A 24324-nucleotide genomic window follows, 5' to 3' on the forward strand; every position below is an offset into this window, starting at 1 on the left:
AAGTGATAAGAGTTGATTAAACACCTTCAGATCATTTTCATCTTCGTCGCACATTACTCGTCATTCAGTCGGCCGCAAAAAACAAAAACTTCATTCACTACTGCTTCCTGAGAGTACAGATGGACGTGTGGAACCGAAGGGAAGAGCGCCTTGTAAATATTCTACAGGTTTGTATTGGCTGCTGCACCACTGCTTGGCATGTCACTAAAGGAGTTGAAGCTGATACAGTATTCTTTCAAAGCTTTTCTTGCTGGTTTAGTTATAATAGCGTTTTTCTTTTTAAATCAAGCACTCGGTCATTTTTCATCATCATGATTAGTACAAATAGAGGCCCAGCTAGGAGTTACAAAGCTGTTAGTAGGACCACTTACGAGTAGTTAAAGATACAGTAATTGCAAGTTATGCACAACGTATCAGTGACGTACATCAGCACATACTAATATAGCAAATCAGCAGAATGAAGATGGAGATAAGAAATTGATTGTTTGTACATTTGTGTTGCATTTACGACAAAAATTTGGAAAACTGTTAGGTGAAGTTAGCGGCGTAGCGAGCTGCGGAAAGACGCCGTTTGGGCTGACCTAAACTGCAACAGCAGTGAACTAATCTTACCGGGAATTTCGAATAAATAGGTTTCATCTCTCTCGCTCTCTATCGAGAGCATAGCAAGTGTTGCAAGCAGCGCTTTTGCTAAATGCAAATACTAAATAAATTAGAAAATAACGTTCAGGACCCGATCTTCGTCAGAGGCAGGGCCCCGTCAAAACACTATACAAAAATCTTCTTATGCTCGTTATTTTTTATGCTTATGCGTACGTGTGTGTCTGTACGTGTGTGTAGTACATTGAAATATTAAATAATTGGTGAAAATTTTCTAATTGTGTTCTTTGTCGGGCAAGTAATGTGCGCGTATTCCGGCTATCCAAGTGCGCAAGCCAAATTGCACTACCGCGTTCCACGCAGCAGTTAGTCCCTGCTGTACCGTACAAAATGAGGGAACTAACTGTACTATCCACATTTCCTGAAATATTTACAAAAGTCCGGCGTGCAGGCAACGACATTGAAGTTCTGAATACGAACCTACTCCGTCCGCACTAAAACAACTTCGTAGCCCCGGAATGCCATTCTGGGACCACTATGATCAGACATCAGGCCCCGTACACTTGGTAAGACACCATAAATTCGGCATCCGACGAATGTCGTGTTAGGCCACCAGGGAAGTGCACGAATATTCAGAGGCAACTTGGATGTTCGGCGGACTAAGAGTTCTCTCTATAATCCATTCGAAAAATACCGTGGAGGCGTGACGAACTGTTCCACCAGAGTATCAGAACGCAGAAGCTCGAAACTAGTCCTCTGAACTATCGACAGTACAACTGTCGCGAATGCTCAGCTTGAGGCACTAAGCTGCGTTTCACTACCGTGAGCATTGATCTGTAGTATGAAACCTTTTCTAGCTAACTGTACCATCGATCGATTCGCACTTCGCACGTAGATTTGAAAATGGCGCCAACAGCTTGTAGCGCCGATACGGCGGTTAGAGCTGTTACAGCTTTGCCTATTAGCTCAACGTTGAAAACTTAGTGTGTAACTAACTTATCGTTGCTTCCACACTAATGTTATTTACTTACATTAGCTGAGCTTAGTGATATTTTGTTATGTTTAAGGGAGGGTATTTTTTTTAATTCAGATTCAGCACGAGGCGCACTTTCGTATTCCCGCAGCAAAAAAAATGGCTGAAATGGCGTTCAACGTCTCCGTTTGTCCGGGGCAAAACTCGTTTGGTTTTTCCAAGTTTCAACCTACAGTCCCAGCAGCTGTTTACGATGGGACACGCCAGCGGACTCAGTAAGTAAAGTGGTAATGTTACAACTACCAGTACGGCTCCTGTGCCTCAATGCGAAGTGCCGAAAGGTAGCGACTCTACCAGGGGTGATGCTCGATGAGTTGACGTTTTTCGCATACAGAAGGTACCTTTACAAACGCAGCAAGTTTTCGCAGCACATAACCTGCTACGTGTCTCTATTTTGATCACTCTAACTCTTGGTGTCACAGAGCTGGCGAATAAAGCGGGAGATAGTGTCGTATTCCTTCTTCCTACAACACTTCTCTGTCCAGTGTAATCGGCAAATTCCAGACTTACCATGCGCCGAGCATAGCTCAGTATTGTGCTGATGAAACATAGAACCGCGTGCATCTGACCGCAGCAAGTGGCTAAGCTATCCGCACCAGATTACACCGCGCTTGCACTTTGGGATGTCTTTCACGCAGGCTATGCAACATGATTGTTCCGCTGCGTGATGGCTGAGCGTTCCTCATGCTGTCTTTACATTGTACCGGGGATCACAAGTACACGGTAGAGACTGAAGCGAGTTATTACAATGTTTACGAGGAGCAGTGCCACAGAATGGCTGACAGCCTCACGCGTTGCATGCAGTCTTCTTTTCGTTGCTGGGTGTTCCTCAACGGCGTGCTCATGTAAAATGCCTCGTAACAATATTATGTCATTCTAATTGCCTTTATTTATTGCAGGAGCCCCATGACCACGGCCACGTCCGTTCTGGCAACCAAGTTTGATGGCGGAGTCATGCTTGCCGCGGATATCCTCGGCTCTTATGGATCACTGGCTAGGTTCAGAAACTGTCCCCGCATTCTGAAGGTTAACGACCAGATCGTAGCCGCAGCTAGCGGCGACTACGCCGACTTCCAGTATCTCAAGAGCATCATCGATCAGAAAATGTGAGTTTTCCCTCGCCTTCCTACATCTCGTGGCGCGTTGGTCGTCGTTTTAATGTTCAGGTGCCGACATGCCGCACCAAATTGTACTTTCGTTTCTTCGTGCCAAAGACAAAATTGAAATGGAATCACCTTCCCGCTTCCATTACCACCAACAAGATCATTCTTCATTCAAGAAGTGCAACTGCAACAATGTTTAAATGTTGTACTGCTACTCTCTGTACCACTACAATGGCATTGATAGTATTGTATATGAATAACTGATAAATAACAATAATTGTTGAGGCTTATGTGGCAAAACTACAATATGTTTATGAGAGAGGTCGTAGTGGAGTGCCCCAGAAATTTCGACCACCTGGGGTTTTTTAACGGGCACCTAAATCTATGCACACGGGTGTATAGCATTTTGCCTCCATCAAAATGCGGCCGCCACAGCCGGGATTCGATTCCACAACCTTCAGGCTTGCAGTCGAGCATCACACCTGCTAGACCACCACAACAGGTAGCTAATCAATAAAATAAATCATGCTGGGTTTCACGACAGATAGACTTATGCATGTAACTTGAATGGTTGCTACGAAAGTCTCTTTCTTCCTTGTAGGCAGCATCACAGGCACAGAATTTCAGTGAAGTTGACAAACACTGACAACATTTGAGAGCTTTTTAATGACAAAAGTACTGCAAAAGCTTCTGGAAGTACCAAATACACCAATGATCGTTTCATGGCACTTTATATATTCACTTGCCAAAGCCCCATCACACGATATTCACATCCTTAGCCTCCTGATGGTCAAAAGCAGATTACCGCAGGAAGTGGGTGGTGTGAAATAGGAGTAGATGAATGAAACGGAAGATGTGCAAGCCCAAAAAGGCAAGCCGTAGCTTCAAGTTCTTTATCAGTGGCACAGTAGGAAGCTTCACTAAGGGTTTCTGCTTGTTGTTTTCATGTCACTGTCAATGCTATCATTCTCGCTTCAGTCGTCCCTACTACACTTGTTCTCATCCAAGTCTTAAAGGGACACTAAAGTGAAACAGTGAATCTGTTTAGATTGATAAATTGTACTCTGAGAACTCTGTCGTTAATTACACCGTGATAGGTTTATGAATAGAGGAGAAAATCGAGGTCAAGATTAATTTTTAAATTTCACAGATTTCACAGCATATTTTTCATATTTTGGCAACATTGGCTGAACAAAATTTACTGAAACTTGGCATGTTAAGTCTGTGGCCCTCTCAGAAAACAATCTACTTCATTTTTACTGATTAGGAACGACATGGGACCTTACGCCATCAAAATCTATGATGTCACGGTGATCTGTGCGGGAATTTCAAGGTGGCGCTGACACCGCCATTTTAATTTAGCTCGTTGTCTCACACAGCAAGTGTGGTGCTCTTAGAATTATGGGAGAGCACTTTACTAATATGAGAAAAATCACTTTTCTCTTTAGTGTCCCTTAAGAGGCAACTGGCCGTTTGTAAACCGGGCATGCTCGGAGATTCTGTCGAGCTTTGCACCTTGAGTGGGTGCTTGCACACAGCTTCTCATCAGCATTCAAGTGCAAACACGGCTCCATGACATACTGTCCTCTGCTGCTTTTTCTCAGGATCAGTGAAGAATGCCTGAACGACGGTTTCAGGCTCAAGCCCAAGTCCCTGTACTCATGGCTGACCCGCATCATGTACAACAGGTGTGTACCCCATGCAAGAATAGAATCTGGCCACAATGTGTGTAGGATACGGCTCACAAAGACCTGAACACTTTCTTTCAGGGCACTTCAGTCATGGTCTTTCTATACTAAAGCCAACAAAGAAAAACAGATTCTGGTGACAGTTGCTCTGGGAGCTTTAGGAATTACTTTTTTCATGTAATTTTTTAAAGGGACCGACAACTGATTTTTCTCGACCTTTTTTTTTTACGGCGCGACAGAAAGATCACCCTTCGCAGTGTTTGTAGCTGCAGTAGTTAATTTTAAAAGCATGTAGTTATTTTACAAGCAGTATTTTTCAATCTGAAAGGCTCTAAACACGGACGAAACTTTCATCCAGCAACGCTGAGAATTGATAGCGATGCCGCCAGCCTTTCTCACTATTTGTGAAAGCTATCGCTGTTCTGCTTTCACAAAAGTTCCTGTAACTATGATTAACCACCTTTATTTATAGCTTTTCAACTATGTTGAAAATAACAAGCTGTTACAATGAGATGATGTGGCATTATACACCTTCCCTGTATTTGTACCACGTTGTGCGCATGCGTCCAAGGTTGCCTGCGCCTGTGTCAGGGGTGGCTTGTCCCAGCGTCGTTACTCTCTCGATTCTCGATGCACGAGCCAAGCCAAGTCATCGAAAACGTCACTTATGCGCATATGCGCAGCCACGCCGAGTAGCAGCACGCGTCATTTCTGAGACCAAGTGTAGGTAGCAAAACTATGTCGCCCCCAAATCTTAGTGACTTGGAAACTGCGTGCACGGTTGCATGAGCACGCTGAAAAGTTGCTCAAGGCGCGCTGACGAGCATGGGATCATTACATCACGCGAAGGCAGTGCCACTTTAATGCATACTACTAACGCAGGCCTATATGTACATTTTTATGGACTAATGCCTTTTAATATAAAGAGACGAAGAATATTTGAATACTGACAAAAAAAATCGTCGACCTCGCACAGCAATCAATGGTCACATGGCCGGGTTCATCGGATCGTTCATGTTTTTGCCGCCAGAGGCGCAGGTCATTTTTCGCGACTTTCAATTAAGAAATAAAAATACAAATCTGTCTCTCACAAAAAAAATGTGCCAATGCTCGCAGCATAGTACACTGCAGTCTTGCATTATGGTTTCTTTTTTTTTGCTTTTTTTATATTAAACATGCGCAGTGATGTGCGCTGTCGAGCCGACCTCTCCTGCTCTTGTGTAACATCTAGGCATTAGACTTCGTGGTGAATTAATTATCAACTCAGTGGAGCACAAATTCTTTCTTTCAGTAAGTTTAACACCTCATTATTGCAATCTATTTAATGATTTACAAGTGATAACTACCGTGACGCATTCATTTATTAGGTATGATACAGCCGTCCACTTCGTAAGGCATATGCATATGTTTATGACTTTTGTCTGGCTGTAGCTTACAATCTGATCACATAGCTTCTGTCTTTCTGTAGAAGCGTGAGATGCGGGCCAGTTGGTACACATTCATTTTTGCAGTGGAAATAAGGACGGGACGAAAAGAGAGGAGTTACGTGACAAGCGTTGGACCGTCAACTGAAAAATTTTTATTAGAGCGACAAATATAAACCAGAAGCCCAAACACGAACAAAAGATAGGCAGGCACACAATTGTTACAAAACCATCTGAGCCAGATAAGAGAACTCTTCATCATAAAGTAAGGCAATTGATAGTGCGCACATGTCAGCCATCCTCTTGACATAGTAAGCCTCTAGCACTTCGCTTGTTCTCGGATCAGCTAGGTATTTTTCTTTAGCCTTCCCTGAGTTTCCTAAGCTAGGCACTTGCACATAGAAATTTCAGTGAACGTAGATTCTCTTTCAGTAACTTCAAGCAAATGGCATTGAAATTCACATTGGGTTTGCTTTGTGTCGGCTGATGCAGCCAGTCTGGCTCCAGACGATTCGCTTCGGACAGATTGTTTGATTCATTCACCTTGTAAATTATTTTTAAAGCTGGCTACAGTGCGGTCGTGAAGGTAACTCTCACAAATATGTTTTTAGATGCGAAATTATTTCCGATACTGGGAAGCCAGTCGCAGAGTTCTGTAGTAACACCTGGCTTTTCAGTTACTGAGATGGATGGATGAAAGAACTTTATTGTGGTCCAATAGGTCGTGCTAGTTTCCTAGCCCGAAGCGGGCTGCTCCCACGTTGGGACCGAAAGACCTAGCCTTTCGGCCGCTTCGCGGGCCCGTTGGACTGGCCATAATTGTCCCTCTAATGTCGGACTGCGCAGAGCTGCGTCCCACCGCTCTTCAGTGTTTTCCTTGTCGCTGCGTAACGTGGAGCAACGCCAAAACATATGAGTGAGATCTATGGTTTCGTGGCATGTTTGGCATGTTGTAGGAGCAGATAACTCCGGATAAATCTTGGTAATTAACAGCGGGTTCGGATAGGTTCTTGTTTGTAAGATGTTTCTTTTTATTTTGTGCAGGCGTTCTAGGTTCGACCCACTGTGGAACACCTACCTCATCGGCGGCCTTCAGGACGGTGTCCCGTAAGGACCAATTTCTTACTTTACATTGTGGGCATATTGACTCATGTTCATCCACAACAAAATTTTAGACCACACAAGAAGCCTAGTTTCAGGTAATGTAGATGTAGAGAAGCTCATGAGCTAAATTTTGTTGATTGAATTACAAGCGAAAGCGTCACGAAATGCTCCCCCCCAAAAAAAATTCAGGAGCCCTTGCCCTATCGTAAAAATGGGGGCAAGCGAAGCTAGGTGGTGTGTTCTGCCTGACATATTAGTTTTCCTTCTTTCTTTCTATCTCATTACTTAATGCGCCCTCCTAACTGTTTCCATCCTCCATGCCGGGAATTGGACCTCCGTTCACATGCTTAGCAGTGCCACACTTGTCACGGGCAACAATGACGGTCATGCATTCATACCTAGGCAACAATAAAATGTGGCAGTGTGAAATGACGAGTGACCTTGATAAAAGATTAGCTTGCAGTATCAGAAATAGCTCATCGTCGGCAAGCCCGCAACCGAGAGACCATAGATTATTGGAAAACAGCACATAGAAATACACGTGCGATTGGCGCCCCTTCTAGGGCCGCATTTCTGTACGCTCGCCGGCACCAGGTTTCTCGCATCAGACGCCACCACCAAGATCGTTGATTTATAACAAGCTCCGCTTGAATAGCTGTGTTTGATACCAAAAACTGAAAAGTGCTACCATTACTGCTTGCCGGGAGTGACATATACCAAGGACATGATTTCCAACCAAAATAAAGGGGTGCTAAAGTGTCTCGGAGGCTCGATGCCTGGACATGCGTCCTAGACAACAACAATGGTGCTCTGTACAAGGTTACTCTGTGGATTCTCCACGAAGTGGAGTTTTCGATCTCACAGAGTCGGAGATCCTGCGACGATGATTGGTGCCGATGCGCCAGTTGCCGAGATTTATCCAATCACCGCACGATGAAACAGACAAGTTCAGTTGGCTGACTCTTGCAGAATAGCATCCAAGGCTCACCCATCGTGAGGCGCTACTCGAAAAACTTTTTTTCGAAAATTAGGTTTCTTGTTTTTACTTGTTTTGTCAAGATGAGTTTCTCTGTCTTTTTTTTTTTTTTATGTCAATAAAGATCAAGGTTGCACCTAAACTAGGAATGGATGAAAATCACATTTGAAGAGCACGAGGTGGCCGTCAAAAACTAGGAAGTACACATTGTCTAGAGTCCACTGGCTAACACTACTCGGCAGTTTGCCATTGCAGTACATGTGAAAAGTTCACCAACGTCACATTCTCAAACTCAAAATAACCACGATTCCCAAGATCCCATGAAGGAAGAAATATAATGAATAAAAAGCATATTTTTGCCAACTAGAGAAGCTTTCAATTTTACCCATGTGCTTTTCTCAAGATGCGATTTTTGGTTACTTCTTGAGTTTGGCCGTCTTTTTAGTACTTCTATTGCTCGGATCTGTATGAAATCCTTCCCACGTTTTCTTTAACATGTATTGAGTGCTGCTATCTCCTTTAAGCCTGGATATCATTTTAAAATTGTTATGAATTTCAAGTAACCGCTTACTAGGGTCTCAACATTTCAGGACTTCCCAGGTTCTAATTTTTCTCATTCATTAACATATTTTCTAAGCACTTTCTAGAAAACTTTTGCCATCCGTTAATTTGTGTGGAGGATTATAGGCCATTAATAGCTCACAAATATGGAAGTGTAGTGGTAGAAAAAGCGGGTGCAAAAAACAGGAATGTACTCATTGTCATGACACTTAACAAAAACTATGAAACTCACTACAGCGCCGATTAGATCTTTGAAATCAGCATTAAAGAAACTATGTAAACAGCAAAAGTTTCATGGCTTTAGCCTATATATTAAAGAAATTCTTCTTTTGAGTAGCATCTCCACTTAGGTGCTATTTTAAGAAAGATTATGCAAGTGTACTAGCAGACCTGCAGCCTTGCCAAGATTGCTTTAGTAGTAATATCCTGGAGTTTAATGTGGATCGTTTGATTGCTCGGGTCCTTGTTGAGTAGGCTAAACAGTAGGGGTGTTCAAATATTAAAAAATTCCTAATAACAGATGAGATAGCATTCTATACAACTCGGTAGTCAAATTGAATTGTGCATATTCGAACTACTGAATATTTTTCTAATAATTCGGACCGACTGGAAATCCCCGAAGGAACTAAACATTGGAACAGCGAGAAGTCATTTTGTTGTTTTAATCGTTGCGTAATCAAGAAGCATGCAGCCCAAGCTTTTACGGTACTGTCGACGCTGATTAAGGCAAAAGCTTTAGATGTCTCATCAAAGACAAAAATTGACCTTTGGCATCAACACATCTAATGCAAAAAATCATCATCATGTGATGATGTTTATGATGTCATCATGACGTCGCATAACGTGACGTCTTCACGTGACATTGTCGCTTGGTCAGCGGTGGGCCAATCACTGAAGCACTGCAAAACCAGGTGAGGTGCAGAAAGATTGCAGTGCCTCTGATCATGGAGGCCATGCAAAACAATGTTAGGTGCAGAAAGCTTTCGGAGGGGGGTGGGGGACTATCTACTGAGCAGAAAGAGAAGATAGCTTTCGCCTTCAATTTGTCTTAGGCGACTGCATAAGGGACCCTGTGAGTTTTATTCACTGGATAGAGGCGCTTTTGCTTGCTCCTGGGTCACCGAAGCAAAAGTGTCATTAATTCATTGTCATCACCATGAGGTTGGTGGTTTTGTAGGTCGGTGTCTTGGCAATAATTGGGACCCTCTCCCACAAGCTCTCGCTATATACATTCGCAGGAATAACGACAGATGCAGTATTCAACAGTGACGTTTACCTGTTTTTGATGCAAAGCCCCATGATGTGATAACTGGTTTATCTGTTTCATCACATAATCAGCTGCACGCAAGGGAGTCTGTGTCAAGCTGGGATTTCGCTCATTAATGTTCAACATACATTAATGTTCGTTCAAATGGGTTTAGAATATCCATTCTTGTTCTACTTCACGCAGTTCTGATTCCAGATTATTGTTATAATCTGATTTACTTTGTAACTCGCTACTATACTTGAAAAATAATTGCATATTTGAAATCGGCACCCGAACATGCATAAACTCAGCATGTCTCATCAAAATTGATCAAGAAGTATGAAAAGAAAAAGTTTTAAAGCTCAATGTGCCCCTTAAATATTTGCATTCAAAAATCTAGAGTTTGCACCTGTATGGAATTGGTCACTGCGGACAAGGCAGATCTGTGAGAATGTTTAGGACTCAATTCTAAATGGGACCATTGCCATGCTTCCATATAGATATGCTTGTGAAAATAGAATCAGAAAGGAACACTGTCTCACACAATGGGAAATTCAGCACATTTCATGTCTGCATTTAAACGCATGCCTTGACATTTCATTGCTGCCGGTTATCCTGCTAGTTAATTTTATGCCAGCGTGATGTGAAAATGGTTGTGATGTTCAAGTATTATAACTGAGGGGTACTTTCTGTACTCCTGCGTGATGTCTGTAACTGCAGTGGACATTGGAATGTGTGTTGGGAACTAATTATTTGTTGATAATTGTGACACTTAGAGTGCCCTTAACGAAGCACGTTTTTCCTCTGAAATCCAGATTCCTTGGCCAGGTTGACATGCTGGGAACTGCATTTGAAAGTGACACTTTGGCCACTGGCTATGGTGCCTACATCGCCCAGGTAAGTGCCACTTGCCCTCGTGTTGGGATACTAAGTTGCTTGTTGTTTTCATTGAGACCTGCCAACCGTACCTGAAGAGATGTACCATATAAATAGTTTGCATGCATTGGCGCGGATGCTGGAACCCTAACACTTTGGCCACGAGGTCATAAGTGCACCATATGCATACCTGCCAACTCTCCCGATTTGGCCAGGGGACTCCCAATTTCTGACCAGTCCTCCCTATTGTATGTGCGTGGCTATAACTCTCCCGATAAGCAGCTCTAGCCCCACCTGAAATGAAAATAACAAAGGACAGCTGCTATAAAAAATTTCACACCTTGGGGAACCCCAAGAGCTTACCGCGAGACCCTCCGCTCTGCCCACTGATGTAAGGGAAGAGGCGGCAGCTGCATTTGTCTGTGGTCTTTGTTATTTAAAGTTCCACACGTTATCTTTATCTCGAGGAGGAACTCGCAATAACATCACACTGCAGTGCACGCCAGTTAGCTTCGCCGTTGTACGGTGTTAAGCGATTAAATGGGCTCACTGTAAAAGGCAACTGCATTTTACGGGTCATAGCACATTTGGCCTGCACGCGTGTGTAATAATTACACATACGCGCTATCATTACGAGCCCCCGCAGGGGCGTCTGCGGAAGCAGGCGTTTGGTGTAGCGACACCACGGACCCAAGCTAACGGGGGGGGTTTTGAACCCCTCCCACGCCTAGTCGTGCGTGGCTTTGCCGTGTCCGGGGAAAAGGGAATCCTGGGGGTTGAGCCGACGCCGGGTGATTGGACCTTTTAGGCCCCCCGGCAGAGGCAACACACCCCTTTGGCCCCGGCTTCACGTAGACGGCACCCCTGGGCTGACCCACCCAGGGGAAATTGGCAGTCACCTTTTCCTGTCTCTCTCTCTCCTCTCAGCTTAGTCTTTCTCTCTCACTTTAAATCTTTCCTGTCTTCTCCTCTTTTCAATTCACTTCCGTTTTTCTAGGCAGCAAGGGTAAAACTTGTGTACTATGTCCAGTCTTGGGCATATATATTAGGTTATAGCTGCACTGTATAGCTGACGTCTGCAGGTCTTTGAAACCTGCAACGTCCCCTTGTTGGGCTCGCTGGTGGGCGGCTAGCACCGCTGCCGAATAGGATGACTATTTGATGGCAAACTCTTTTCCCTCTTTACATGATCGCGCTCACGAAAGAGTGTGCACCGAAGTAACCTTGAAGCTCGCAGCTCATATAAATGATGCCTTTCCCCGATTTCATGTCGTGCATTGTGAGCAGCGAGAAAGAACAGCCAGAAATCTCTCACCCTTTCTTGTGTCAAGATCCCTCACAGATAAGCTTGGACCTGGTTTCAAAGTTACAAAAATGGCAAGTGGTGACCTGCTTCTTGAAGTGTGTAGTAAAACCCAGCATGACAAACTGAATACCATTCGGACATTCGGCGACGTTCCTGTCACAATTACAAAGCAGAAATCCATGAAGACTGTCCGCGGCGTAGTGTCCGACGATGACCTGATTGAACTCAGTGAAACTGAACTGCTCGAGGGCTGGAGTGACCACAATGTAATCAATGTCCAAAGAATCAAAATCCGACGTGATGATAAAGAAATACCCACCAAGCACTTGATCCTGACATTTGGCAGCAGTACATTACCAGAGCACATAGAAACAGGCTACATCCGAATGCATGTCAGACCTTACATACCCAATCCCCGGCGCTGAGGTATGGCCACGGATCTCAAAGCTGCCGTGGGCGGCTCACGTGTGCTAAATGCAGCTCGCATGATCACCCTGCAGATGAATGCAGCAACACACCCCACTGTATCAACTGTGATGGAGGGCACCCTTCCTACTCCCGGGCCTGCCCTGCATGGAAACGCGAGAAAGACATCATATCACTCAGTCAGGGAAAACATTTCTTTCAAAGAAGCACGGAGACTTTTTTCAATCGTAAGTCACAGGACTTACGCTGATGCTGCACTCAAGGGGGCAGTGCAGCAGCAGCTTCCGGTGGCCGTCCGGACCCCAGACATTGGGGCGACGATGAGGCCACCTGCCCCCACGGCGGGTGTGGCTAGTTCAACCCCGCCACCTAAGAAGGACCAGCAGGCCAGTGGCTCAGTGGTCCAAAAGACCTCCCCTTCCGAGGAGAGGCCTAAACCTAATGCCCAGACGCGCAGCGCGCGTTCATCCAGCATCTCTGACGAGACAATGGATATAACATAAGGCCCTTCGGCACTACCGCCGAAAGGCCGCCAGAACTCTCTTGAGCGCTTGCCGAGAGGCAAGCTCAAGAGGCGAGCAGAACATGGAAATGATTACTTGACCTTGGGTCGGGTCGTCTGCAATGCAGAAGCAATACCGTATGATAGCATAATGGCAGTTCAGGTACTCCATTGGAATGCTCGCGGACTCTTATGCAACCTTGATGACATTAAGGAATTGCTGTCCAAATATAAACCCAAGGTCTTTTGCGTCCAGGAAACCCAGTTAAAATCGACGAACAATAACTTTTTAAAACAATACATTATATACCGAAAGGATCGCGATAGCGGTCTTTCCGCCGCCGGTGGAGTTGCTATATTAGCAGAAAGCTCGATAGCCAGCCAACATTTGGCGCTCAATTCTCCTCTTGAGGCGGTCGCCATTCGAGCCATACTGCTTAACTCCTTAACTACGTATATGTTCTATATACACCTCACCTGACTATAGAATCTCAAAAACAGAGCTCAAAGACCTACTAGACCAGCTGCCAGAACCTTTCATATTGGTTGGAGATCTAAATGCTCATAATCAGCTTTGGGGCGATCCGCGCTGTGATGGGAGGGGGCGCATAATAGAACAGTACTTGCTATCGTCGGGTGCATGTTTGCTTAACGAGGGACAACCTACATTTTATAGCGCGGCACATAAGACATACTCATCAATCGACCTCTCGATCTCCTCTCTTTTGCTCATGCCGTATCTAGAGTGGAAGGTGATCAACAATCCCTATAACAGTGATCACTTCCCAGTTGCCTTGGAAGCTACTGGTGAGCAGGTGGGCCCTACATTTCCTAAACGATGGAAGCTGTCTAAAGCGAACTCGGAACTGTTTTATGCGCTATCATCGCTGCTATATATAGCACTATAGAACACCTTGATGTTGAGGGTATGGCAGCATTCATCACAAAATACATCATATCTGCCGCAAATGAATCGATTCCCAAAGGACCGGGCAGAAGGGCCAATGCTAAGCCATGGTGGAATGAGGAATGCGAAAAAGCAAAAAAGGATCAGAACAAAGCTTGGGGCTTGCTGTCTCGCTATTCTACAGCTGAAAACTTAACAGAATTCAAGCGTTGTAAAGCAAATGGAAGGCGCATCCGACGTATAGCAAAGAGGGAGAGTTGGATGAAATACCTCTCCTCAATTAATTCCTACGCAGACACGAGAAAAGTCTATCACAAGGCTAGGATACTCAAGGCGCAACCCGCTAGCCCTCTTCCATTAGTAAGCAGTCTTGGAACCACACTTGAAAGCCAGGCTGATTGGCTAGGAGAGCACTTCCAGCACATATCGAGCTCGGAGCACTACTCAAGGGCATTTTTGAGCCATAAGACAACGGTGGAGTCTTGCCATTTCCGCCCACAGAAACCCACTGAGGGAGGGTACAACAGCCCCATCACTATGCACGAGCTTAATGTTTCACTTAAGAGCTCTGGAAACTCGGCACCGGGGGCAGATCAAATCACATACGAGATGATCAGGCGATTACCCAGAGAAACACTGGAATGCTTACTTGGCCTATATAACAAAATCTTGTCCACAGGGCACATGCCGTATTTGTGGAAGGAGGCCATAATAATCCCCATCCTGAAGCAAGGCAAGGATGCATCAGATGTAAGAAATTACAGGCCTATTGCCCTAACTAGCTGTTTATGCAAGTTGTTCGAAAAAATCATAAATCGCCGTCTAATGTATTTTCTGGAATTTAATGGAATCCTAGATCCGCACCAAGCCGGCTTTCACGTAAGCAGGTGTACGACAGATAACTTAGTATACTGCTAGACTGGTATATTAGGGAAGCATTTGTGCACAAGCAGTATTGCCTCTCTGTTTTCTTTGACCTTGAGAAGGCATACGATACAGCCTGGCGCTATGGAATACTAAGGGACTTGGGTAGCTACGGTATATGTGGCAACCTATACGTCATACACAGCTACCTGACTGACAGGAAATTTCGAGTACGGGTCGGTACAGCACTCTCCAAAACATACATACAAGAAAATTGAGTCCCGCAGGGGGGAGTTCTCGGCTGCACCCTTTTTATTGTAAAGATGAACTCTACGCACTGCTCTCCCATCGACGATATCCTACTCTGTTTACGTTGATGATATCCAAGTAAGCTTTCGGTCATGTAATTTGTCCATTTGCGAACGTCAAATTCAGCTGGGCATGAACCATGTCTCGAAGTGGGCAAATGAAAATGGTTTCACAGTTAATGTTGACAAAACTGTTTGTGTCTTGTTTAATAAATCCAAATCTGTTCAGCCGGCCCCTTGGATCAAAATCAATGGCTCACCCATATGTGCTAAGAATGAACGTAAGTTTCTTGGTCTAATTTTTGATGTTCGAATGTCTTTCATTCCTCACATCAAGGCACTGAAGTTCAAATGCCTGAAAACGATGAACTTGCTCAAAATGCTGTTGCACCCATCATGGGGAACTGACACTAAATGTCTGTTATCGCTGTTTACCAGTTTTGTTAAAAGCCGACTAAACTATGGCTGCGTAGTGTACCAATCAGCCTCAAAAACGGCACTTAAGAATCTGGATCCTGTGTACCAGGGGCGTAGCCAAGGGGGGGGTTGGGGGGTTGCAGCCCCCCCCCCCCCCCGAAATTTTTCAGTTTTGCTTGCGTATATAGACACGCACACATACAAACGCACGCACAAACATACATAAAGTATGGTTGAACCCCCCCCCCCAAAAAAAAAAAAAAAATTTCTGGCTACGCCCCTGCTGTGTACCACTTAGGCATTCGTCTTGCTACCGGTGCGTTCCGCACAAGTCCCGTCAGTAGTCTGTACGTTGAGGCAAACGAGTGGCCCATGCAACTCGAGCGTGAATACTGCAGCCTCATGTACACCCTTAAGCTATTTTCCATTCCGACACATCCCTGTGCAAAACTCGTGGCGGACACTTCTGCTCTAAGGTTTTTTGAAAAGCGACCGTCTCTTTCAAAGCCATTCATTCTTAGCTGTACCGCGACTGCTGCTCAAGCCGAAATACCGCTACAACAAGTCACTCAAGCACGTTCCATAGAGTGGCTCCCACCGTGGCAAAAAACCCACATAAAATGTGACATGTCTTTTTGCCACATAGATAAACAGCACCATCCTCGTGCAGCTATATATACAACAGCATTTCCTATCACTCCAATACAAATATCGTGGCTGTCAGCAATTTTACACAGATGCGTCAAAGACTAGACAATCTGTATCTGCTGTTGCCATCGGGCCTGAATTCGTTCGCCTCTTCACAAAGACTGAACACGCACACTAGTATTTTTACCGCAGAAGCATATGCCATATTAACCGCCATAAAATACATCACTAATAATAACATTAAGAAATCAGTCGTATTTACTGATTCATTGAGCGTTGTTCGTGCATTGAACACTGGCAAACCAAACAAAAGTCCAGTCCTCAGTGATTTAGAAAGGCAATTAATTACGGCATATCCGAGCACCCCAGAGATTACAGTATGTTGGGTACCTGGCCATGTCGGTATAGATGGGAATGAGAGAGCGGATGCCTGCGCAGCAGTAGCCGCGCAAAAAAGCCGTGTTGACGTGGACACTGTGCCATACAAAGATCTCAAAGCGCTTGTCCACTGCAATCTACGTGAGAGGTGGCAGAAACAATGGGACCTCGAAATAAACAACAAGCTCCATACAGTGCAACCTCGTATTAAAAACATAGTTTTCCCCGGTCGTGATAGATACAAAGAAGTTGTTCTATGCCGACTCCGTATAGGACACACCCATAGCACTCATTCCCATCTCTTAAATGGCTCAAACGCACCAAAATGCGAAAGATGTGGGAAGAACCTGTCCGTTTTACACGTCCTTATCGAATGTACTCAAATGGAGATGGAGCGGAAACGCCGCTTTCCGGAGATCTTTAAAAGACATATCCCGCTTCATCCATCGCTGTTTTTATCAGACAGCCCCATGGTTCCCTTTAACAAACTTTTACACTTTTTAAGCGACGTCCATTTTCTGCAACGTATATTCCGGCGACACAGGTAGCAGCCCAGCCCTCAACTCTGAGGGCAAGGCTAGTCTTTATTCTTGGTGATATCGGTGGCTTGTCAGACCCTACCACGGTAGGGCCACTTAGTATAAGCCACCAGATATGTTTGTAGTCCCTCAGCTACTGTTGTGCTACATGCAACATTTTATCTGTTATGCACTGTATCATCACTGCCCGCGATACCAACATACCATCATCTGACATTCATTGCACATATTCCATGTCAGTGTCATAATTTCATTACGTATAGATATTTTACGCATATTTAGTGCACTGCATTTTAGGCCCTTTACAGCCATGTTACACTTAGCCACAGTCATTGATCACACCGATGCATTTACATGTTACATTGCCTTGGCACTCTGTGGCCATTGTAGCCTTTGTGCCATTAAACCATAATAATAATAATAACAATAATAATAATATCATTACGAGCACCAGCACAATTGCTGTGGTGTCTAAAAGCGCTACTGCAATCATTCAAAGTTATGTGTGACGTTGCTGTGTGGCCATGAGAAGCAAACAGTAGGTGTGTGTGTGTGTGTGTGTGTGTGTGGTGTGTGTGTGTGTGTGTGTGTGTGTGTGTGTGTGTGTGTGTGTGTGTGTGTGTGTGTGTGTAAATTACCTTCCCCTCCCCTCAAAGCTCCTAGTTTTCGAGGTCCCGAGGTTTGCAAGTATGCTTATTGTCTCTCGTATATCATTTTGCTCTCTCACTCTGGCTATTTTTCACCACATTATCAATTTTATTGATTTGTTGCTATGTACAAGGTGCATTGTTATGCTAGTACCCCAAGATGGTGGGCTACAATCGCAGCAGTGCAGACCATCTGAAGGTATGAGTTGCAGCTCGTGGAGCAACACTGTCGCAGGGATCTTTCTTTGCATGCACGCTTGAAGAGTTGGAGCAGCATTACTGGTTATTAAGGCAATGACGTCACCATGTGACGTCATTGTGATGTCACAGATCAGCCAAATTTGTAGCGTCACTGTGACATCACATAGTGTGACGTCATCGCGTGACATTATTGCTTACTTGAAAGGGCCCTGCAACACTTTCTCAGTATGGTCAGAAAAGGCTGCTGATCAGTAGTCGAGGCTCCTGAGAACACATGAGCCAAACAATATAGCACAGCATGCGGCTTGGGATTTACAATGAATTCTTAAAGTCAGCTAGAAATGGTTCCCTCTCCTCTCGACAAATGATGCCGTAAGCCCAAATGACCGCGCCATAAACCCGAAGTCCACGGCCATTGGCTGATTTAAGCATCGCGGGCTGCATAGTTAACATGACTGCCATGGGATGCCCACACGCGCGCTCGCGATCACACTGAAAGTAAGCCGCGCGTTCGAAGAAAAAAAAAGAAAAAGTGCTCAAGGTCATGGCACACGCTGACGAAGGGACGCATCTTCTTGCCCCATCGTCATCCCCTTCCCTGCGTAGCTTTCAGCTAGCTCACTAGTACGAAAAGAGAGAAAGTGCTTGAAGTGCGTGACGATTTCCAGTCAGTTCGTGAGGCAGTAAGCTCTTTCAATGAAGCCATTCTGCGATTACTTAAAAAAGTGTTGCATGGCCCCTTTAAATGTGGGCCGATGCCAGAGGCAGTGCAAAATAAGGTGAGGTGCGGAAAGTTTACAATGCTTCCGATCCTGGAGGTATTGCAAAACCGCGTTAGTTGCATAAAGTCGACCTAGAAAATAAGAAGATAGATGAAAAGAAGATCAAAGAATAATGTTTCTTTTTTTTATTTTTTTAATGTACATGGATGCTTTTTTCACTGCATAATTTATGGTGCGTTATGGTAGATCAAGAAAAATTTAACAGTGCACCACGAATATATCTCCAAACTTGTTTCAAACCCACTTTCCTGCAAATTGCAAGTGAGCTTGTGCTGGCCCCTTCATCGTGATGTCATTTTTGTATCTCATATGCAAGATAGTGCAATGTTTTGAGACAAAAGTTAGAGACGCACGACACACAACACTGATTATGTTTTATCTTAACATGTCTTTTTAGTTATGACTTGTTCAGCTACATGTCACCACGTTCGGGATGATAGAAAATTATACGCCCTCACACTGAACTTGCCAAATATTACACATTTGGTGGGACATTCACATAGACCTGCCACAATTGCCCAGTGGTGTTGCTGCGAACAAGGTTGTGGATTTTATCCTTGCTCTGTTGGCAGTATTCTGATGAGGACATACTGCACGAATGCTTAATTGCCATGCATTAGGCGCACATTACAGAAGCATAGGCGACCAGAATTAACACAGTCCTCCTCTGCAATGTCCGTGATTTGGCCGCAGTGCACTCAACCCCACAGTTCTCGGGCCAACTGATGTTCATGGCCAGAGAAGTGCCATTGAGCCTCATTGTGTACTTTTCCTGTTTCGCAGCCACTACTCCGCGATGCGTATGAGAAGAAGGCAGGCCAGCTGACAAAGAAGGAGGCCCAGGAGGTGCTCACTTACTGCCTCAGGGTGCTGTACTACCGAGACGCCCGATCATTTGACAAGGCAAGTACTGTAGCAGCTCTGCTGTAGAAGGATCGAGTAACCAGAATTCCTGCTGAAGATAATGCAAAAATTGAAAGATATGCTTTTAAACTGCTCTGAGAATGGCAGTTTGGCTGAAATGTTGTACTTTTAAGGTCATCTAGGGAAACTGAACCAGAGGGCCACGTGAGAGCAAACTATCACTCTCACATGGTGTCGACAGGGATGATGGTGCCACGACTTTTTCATGTGTATTTTTATTTTTTTAATCCTCACTGATACAAATACAGCAGAATCTTGTTAAATGGAACCACAAGGGATTGGGAAAATGTCTTTTGTTTGACAGGATTTCCACCTGTCAAGAACAATGTCGAGGTATGACATTATCTGTGACACACCCTTCCAGCATTATTTGATATGTTGAACATAAGGAAATGAATGTATTGCTGCTTTGTCCCGTGGTAGGGGGTGCATTTGACAGCTGTTGAAGAGACCAAGCATTGCTAGTTTGTTTCAAGGAGTTGCCAGTGACATACTTTAAAAAAGGCAATAGCTCTTACTGCTCTATTTAGTAGCTGAATAACATGCAGTTGTAATCAGCGAGTCTTTGTCACTGTTTCTTAAAGGGGTCATGTACCACTCCTCAGGCTAGGTGAGACAACACGCACTGCTCATAGCAGACACCGCTATGAACAGCTCAGCCAAACCTTGCAGTCATGTGCGGCAAGGAGAGGTTAGAAAGCAAAATGCATTGTTGCCATTTCTCAAACGCCGTCTTTTCGTACAGAGGCCCGTGCTCATTCCCTTCGAAACTGCCAGCACCCGCTATTTGACGTCGAACAACAGATGCTAAAGAGAGAAAGTGCTTAAAGTGCACGATAAATCCTTGTAGCTCCGCACGGTCTTGACGGATTCGAGATATTTTTGTGACAGTCTTCGTGGGGCAATAAAAGTAGACTCCATTACTGTTGTCATTCGATGATTACATCAAGTGGTTCGTGACCCCTTCAATACTTTATTCAGATACACATTGTGGACAGCAAGCAGTTGCTAATATAGCTTACCTTCTCTTAATCTTATTGCTGGTATGTGAATGCTTCGTACACATTAGTCCAATCTGTTGAGAAATTTCGCAATGCAACACAGTGTAGACTGGACCAGCACTGAAGACTCGATCAGTGTTAAGTACCCGCCTCGGTGGGCATCTCGCCTTCGTTCATTTCAAGGCACTGAAGTCTTACTCATTTGTTCCTGCTCGTTCATTCACAGTACCAACTGGCAACACTGACACCAGAAGGTGTTGTCATTGAAGGACCATTGAAGGTTGACTCTGACTGGCAGATTGCTCATCTTGTGAAGTACGTACCTCTGAATCATTTTTTTCCCCTTTGTTTAAAGGGAACAGATTAATTCACTTGACAAGAAACCAAACTTTAAGAATTGGCATGCTTATTTTGGCTCGGCTTAAAGGGGTACTGACGCCAATTTTCGAAGCCGAGTTTACTCCGTCATACAAATCTCCTGTATACAGACATGGCTCTGAATGAGTGTGAAGCTCAGTAAATGCTGAGAAGATATTTTATTTTGATATTAAAGTTAATTTTCGCATGGCGCACCTACTGACATCGACACTAGCTTGACGTCAGGCTCCAGTGTCAATTCTGGTGACTTCACGCACCAGTATGGCTAGTTGCGATGACATCAGGTACCAAAGCATTCAAAATGGCTACTTGTGTGTCACCAACAGAGACACGCAGCAGAGTGGCCGTGAAAATGTTACGATATCTTGCGCGAGCACGTGACGAGAAGCTCATACTGTGTTGTGACATCAGGGTATAGTATGAACCGAAACTAGCTTTTAAAAACATGTTGTAATTAATTTTTCAGGGTGCACTCCCGCTTACCAGTACATTTTCTGGGCTCTTGAGGAGTTTATCTTTCATTCGACATAAAAAAACTACAGAAAATTTTCATGTCAGTACCCCTTTAAAACCCCCCTTGCGACCATTTAAAATAGTAAGTCTTGCATTGTGTTTTCGTATGAAGGGGCCTCACTGTGTTTCAGCTTTGGAGGTTGTGTGTGCAAAGTTTCCAAACATTATAGTATACCAGTGCATGCTGAAAGAAACAGCTGACTATTTAAACACAACCTTGCATGCTTTTGTTCTCAAGGCAGGCACTTCTGCCAGCAGATATGTTGACATAAGTCTTGTCTATAATGTGGGTCCTGCCTGAAACTCGACATAGCCAACAGCAGCACGCAACTTAAGCTGTACACGTATTCTCGGGAAAACAGACAATGCGCAAAATTATTATGTGAAACGTTCCACTCAGCAGGAAAGGAAGATGGCGAGGAAAAAGTGGAGATCATGGCATTAATGTTGCGTGGGCCGCCTTACCCACTGAGATGAAGATATGTGCACACAAGGTAGAAGGGGTCACTTCTGTACACCCTGCCAAATAGTGGAGAGCTTTTGTTATTGGGCCAGTGGCTCGCCTAATCGCACCGTTCCTTTGCAACACTTCCTTTTGTTTTCCTACTAAACCATTTCTAAAGACCTATGTGGTAAAACGCCCATTGGGCAATGCTTTCCAAGCTGCAGCATAAAACCAAAATGCTTTATGCTGTCCACTGGGGCCTTGTGAGGGATCCTCTAAAGAGACACTGAAGTCTGGTTCCTGTTCTCTGTGTTGAAATTTCGATGGGGGTCAAGTGCAGGAACACTTGTCTGCTTAGATGTCATCATCGTCATCAAACTATTTTAAGGTCACTGCAGAACAAAGGCTTTTTTTTAACTATCTCTAATTTACGCTATCTGTAATACAGGCTCGGAGCACAGTGCAATGCGCTCCGAGTTTTCCCCCAAGTTTGAAACAGCCTGTACATGTGTGTTAAGTGGAATCCTGGCTATGCTCCTCGCAGTTTTTCTTGTTCCGCACCCTCCCCTCACCTTTCGTCACGGAGGAAAGAAGATAAAAATAAAACGTGGGTCAATTGTTATAGAGAGGCGGTAAGGAAGAATACTGCTGTTAGTTTAGAGGCGGAGCTGACAGTAAAGTGGAACCACTTTGCGAACCTGAGAAAGAAGGCATGCTGTCTGAACAAGTGAAAAAAGAATGGAAAGAGAGAATTATAACTAGTATAAGAAAGTGAGTTTCATCAAAGTGTGTTCGCTTGGGAGTAGGAGTACAAGTGGACATCTTTTTTGAGAGAGGAACAAGATTGACCAGACATTAAATAAGTAAACAAATACAAAGATAAACTCGCACTAGATGGTAGATTCGAAAATGCAGCTTGTGGTGAAAAAGCCATTTTAAAAAAGTCAAATGACATGATAAGTTGTGCAGGTGATATGGTGAACTGTTTTGTTGTTATTGTTAAAAACATATTAGGTACTAAATGATTCATGCTTTGAGTAGGCTTTCTTCCCAGTACAGCTCCCCATACCCCTTGTACAGGTATACAAAAAAACATCAAGAAGCTTTTTATACCATACATTTATCCTGTACTTTGGCATTAGTTGCTGCATTGCCACAAGCTGTCAAATGTTTCATCTGTGCCCTTCATATTTGGTAGCATGTTACACTCGCATGCTAAAGCTTTTTCTTTTCTCCATTACAGGGGCTACGAGTGACATGGTTTGAGCTTGCAAAGGCTAACGCGTAATAAAAAAAAATCTTTTTTTTTTTGTCATCCCGGCTTTCAGATTCGTTAATGCTTGCGCTTGTTTTTCTAGCCCACTGGCGATGCTATCACAGCTGTATCTGCAGCTGTTGTCTGACGTACTTTTCATCGACAGCTACAATTGTTTAACGTGAGTGTTTGGGCAAGGTGGTAGTTCATCGTGAAGAAAATTTCAACAGCGCGGGAATAAACACAAATGCATGAAAATGCACAATAGTTTCTTCAACACGGTCCTTTTCTCTTAAGCCAGGAAGTTGACGAGGATCGAAACTCGCGCTTGATGTTTAGGTTTACATATGTACTTGACATGGTGATTAGTTCCTAACGTAACGATCATGTAGCGTTCTTTTTTTTTTTTTTTCATGTGGATAGATCAACACTTCTTGCGCAATATTTTCTTAGACAACGGACGAAACAGACACGGACGGGCACAAACTTCCAACTAAATTTATTATCGAAATGTGACATATATAAATATAAGTATGCCAAAACAAAAAACGCCAATGGCACAGGTGCGCATTGTGTCACGGTGCATCAGCTACTAACTCCCGCAGATGTAGCACTCCCTGCAAGAAGGCCATTTCCTTCTCCGTCAATGAAACGCTCACGTCGATGTCATGCTCACGCAGTTGCTGCGTGAGCATGACATCAGCTACATCTACAGCTGCATCTACAGCTACATCTGGGGGAGTGAGTAGCTGATGCACGGTGACACACTGCGCACCTGTACCTTTGGTGTTTTCTGTTTTGTCATACTTATATTTATATATGTCACATTTCGATAATAAATTCAGTTGGAAGTTTGGGCCCGTCCGTGTCCGTTGTCTAAGAAAATATGGCGCAAGAAGTGTCAATCATGGAGTACCAACTAGCTTGAACCCACATTTTGTTAGGGTACTTGGAGTATACATATCTGCCGTGGTACTTCATGGCTAAGATGGAAGTTCAGTTCCCAGCCACATCAGTTGCATTCCCACGGGGGTGAAAGGTATAAACATCCATTTTACTTAGATTTATGTGCACGTACACCAGGTGGTCAAAATTCGAAGTTCCACAGTACAGCGTGCTTCGTAATCACATCGTGGTTTTGGCATGTGAAACCCCACAATTTAATTTTTTTTATATAGATATTTTTAGTATGTAGGCAACCTCATTAACTGTTATTGTAATGTCTTGTGCCTCATGTCTGCAGGCCAACAAAGGTTGGTCAATTGCTGTTAT

At 44.2% G+C, this 24324-nt stretch overlaps 1 protein-coding gene across 1 annotated transcript; it reads left to right on the forward strand.

Annotated features, from left to right (window-relative positions):
• Nucleotides 1-1698: 1698 nt before the first annotated feature.
• Nucleotides 1699-23112, forward strand: LOC119393833 (proteasome subunit beta type-4). The gene is made up of 8 exons (XM_037661014.2): nucleotides 1699-1848; nucleotides 2533-2739; nucleotides 4341-4424; nucleotides 6893-6955; nucleotides 10551-10632; nucleotides 19320-19439; nucleotides 20688-20776; nucleotides 23041-23112. The coding sequence occupies exons 1-8, from the start codon at nucleotides 1733-1735 to the stop codon at nucleotides 23051-23053; spliced, it is 774 nt and encodes a 257-aa protein (XP_037516942.1). The 5' UTR covers nucleotides 1699-1732; the 3' UTR covers nucleotides 23054-23112.
• Nucleotides 23113-24324: the final 1212 nt, after the last annotated feature.

This window comes from Rhipicephalus sanguineus, chromosome 5, assembly GCF_013339695.2.
Source record: "Rhipicephalus sanguineus isolate Rsan-2018 chromosome 5, BIME_Rsan_1.4, whole genome shotgun sequence".
In the NCBI taxonomy this organism is placed as follows: Eukaryota; Metazoa; Arthropoda; class Arachnida; order Ixodida; family Ixodidae; genus Rhipicephalus; species Rhipicephalus sanguineus.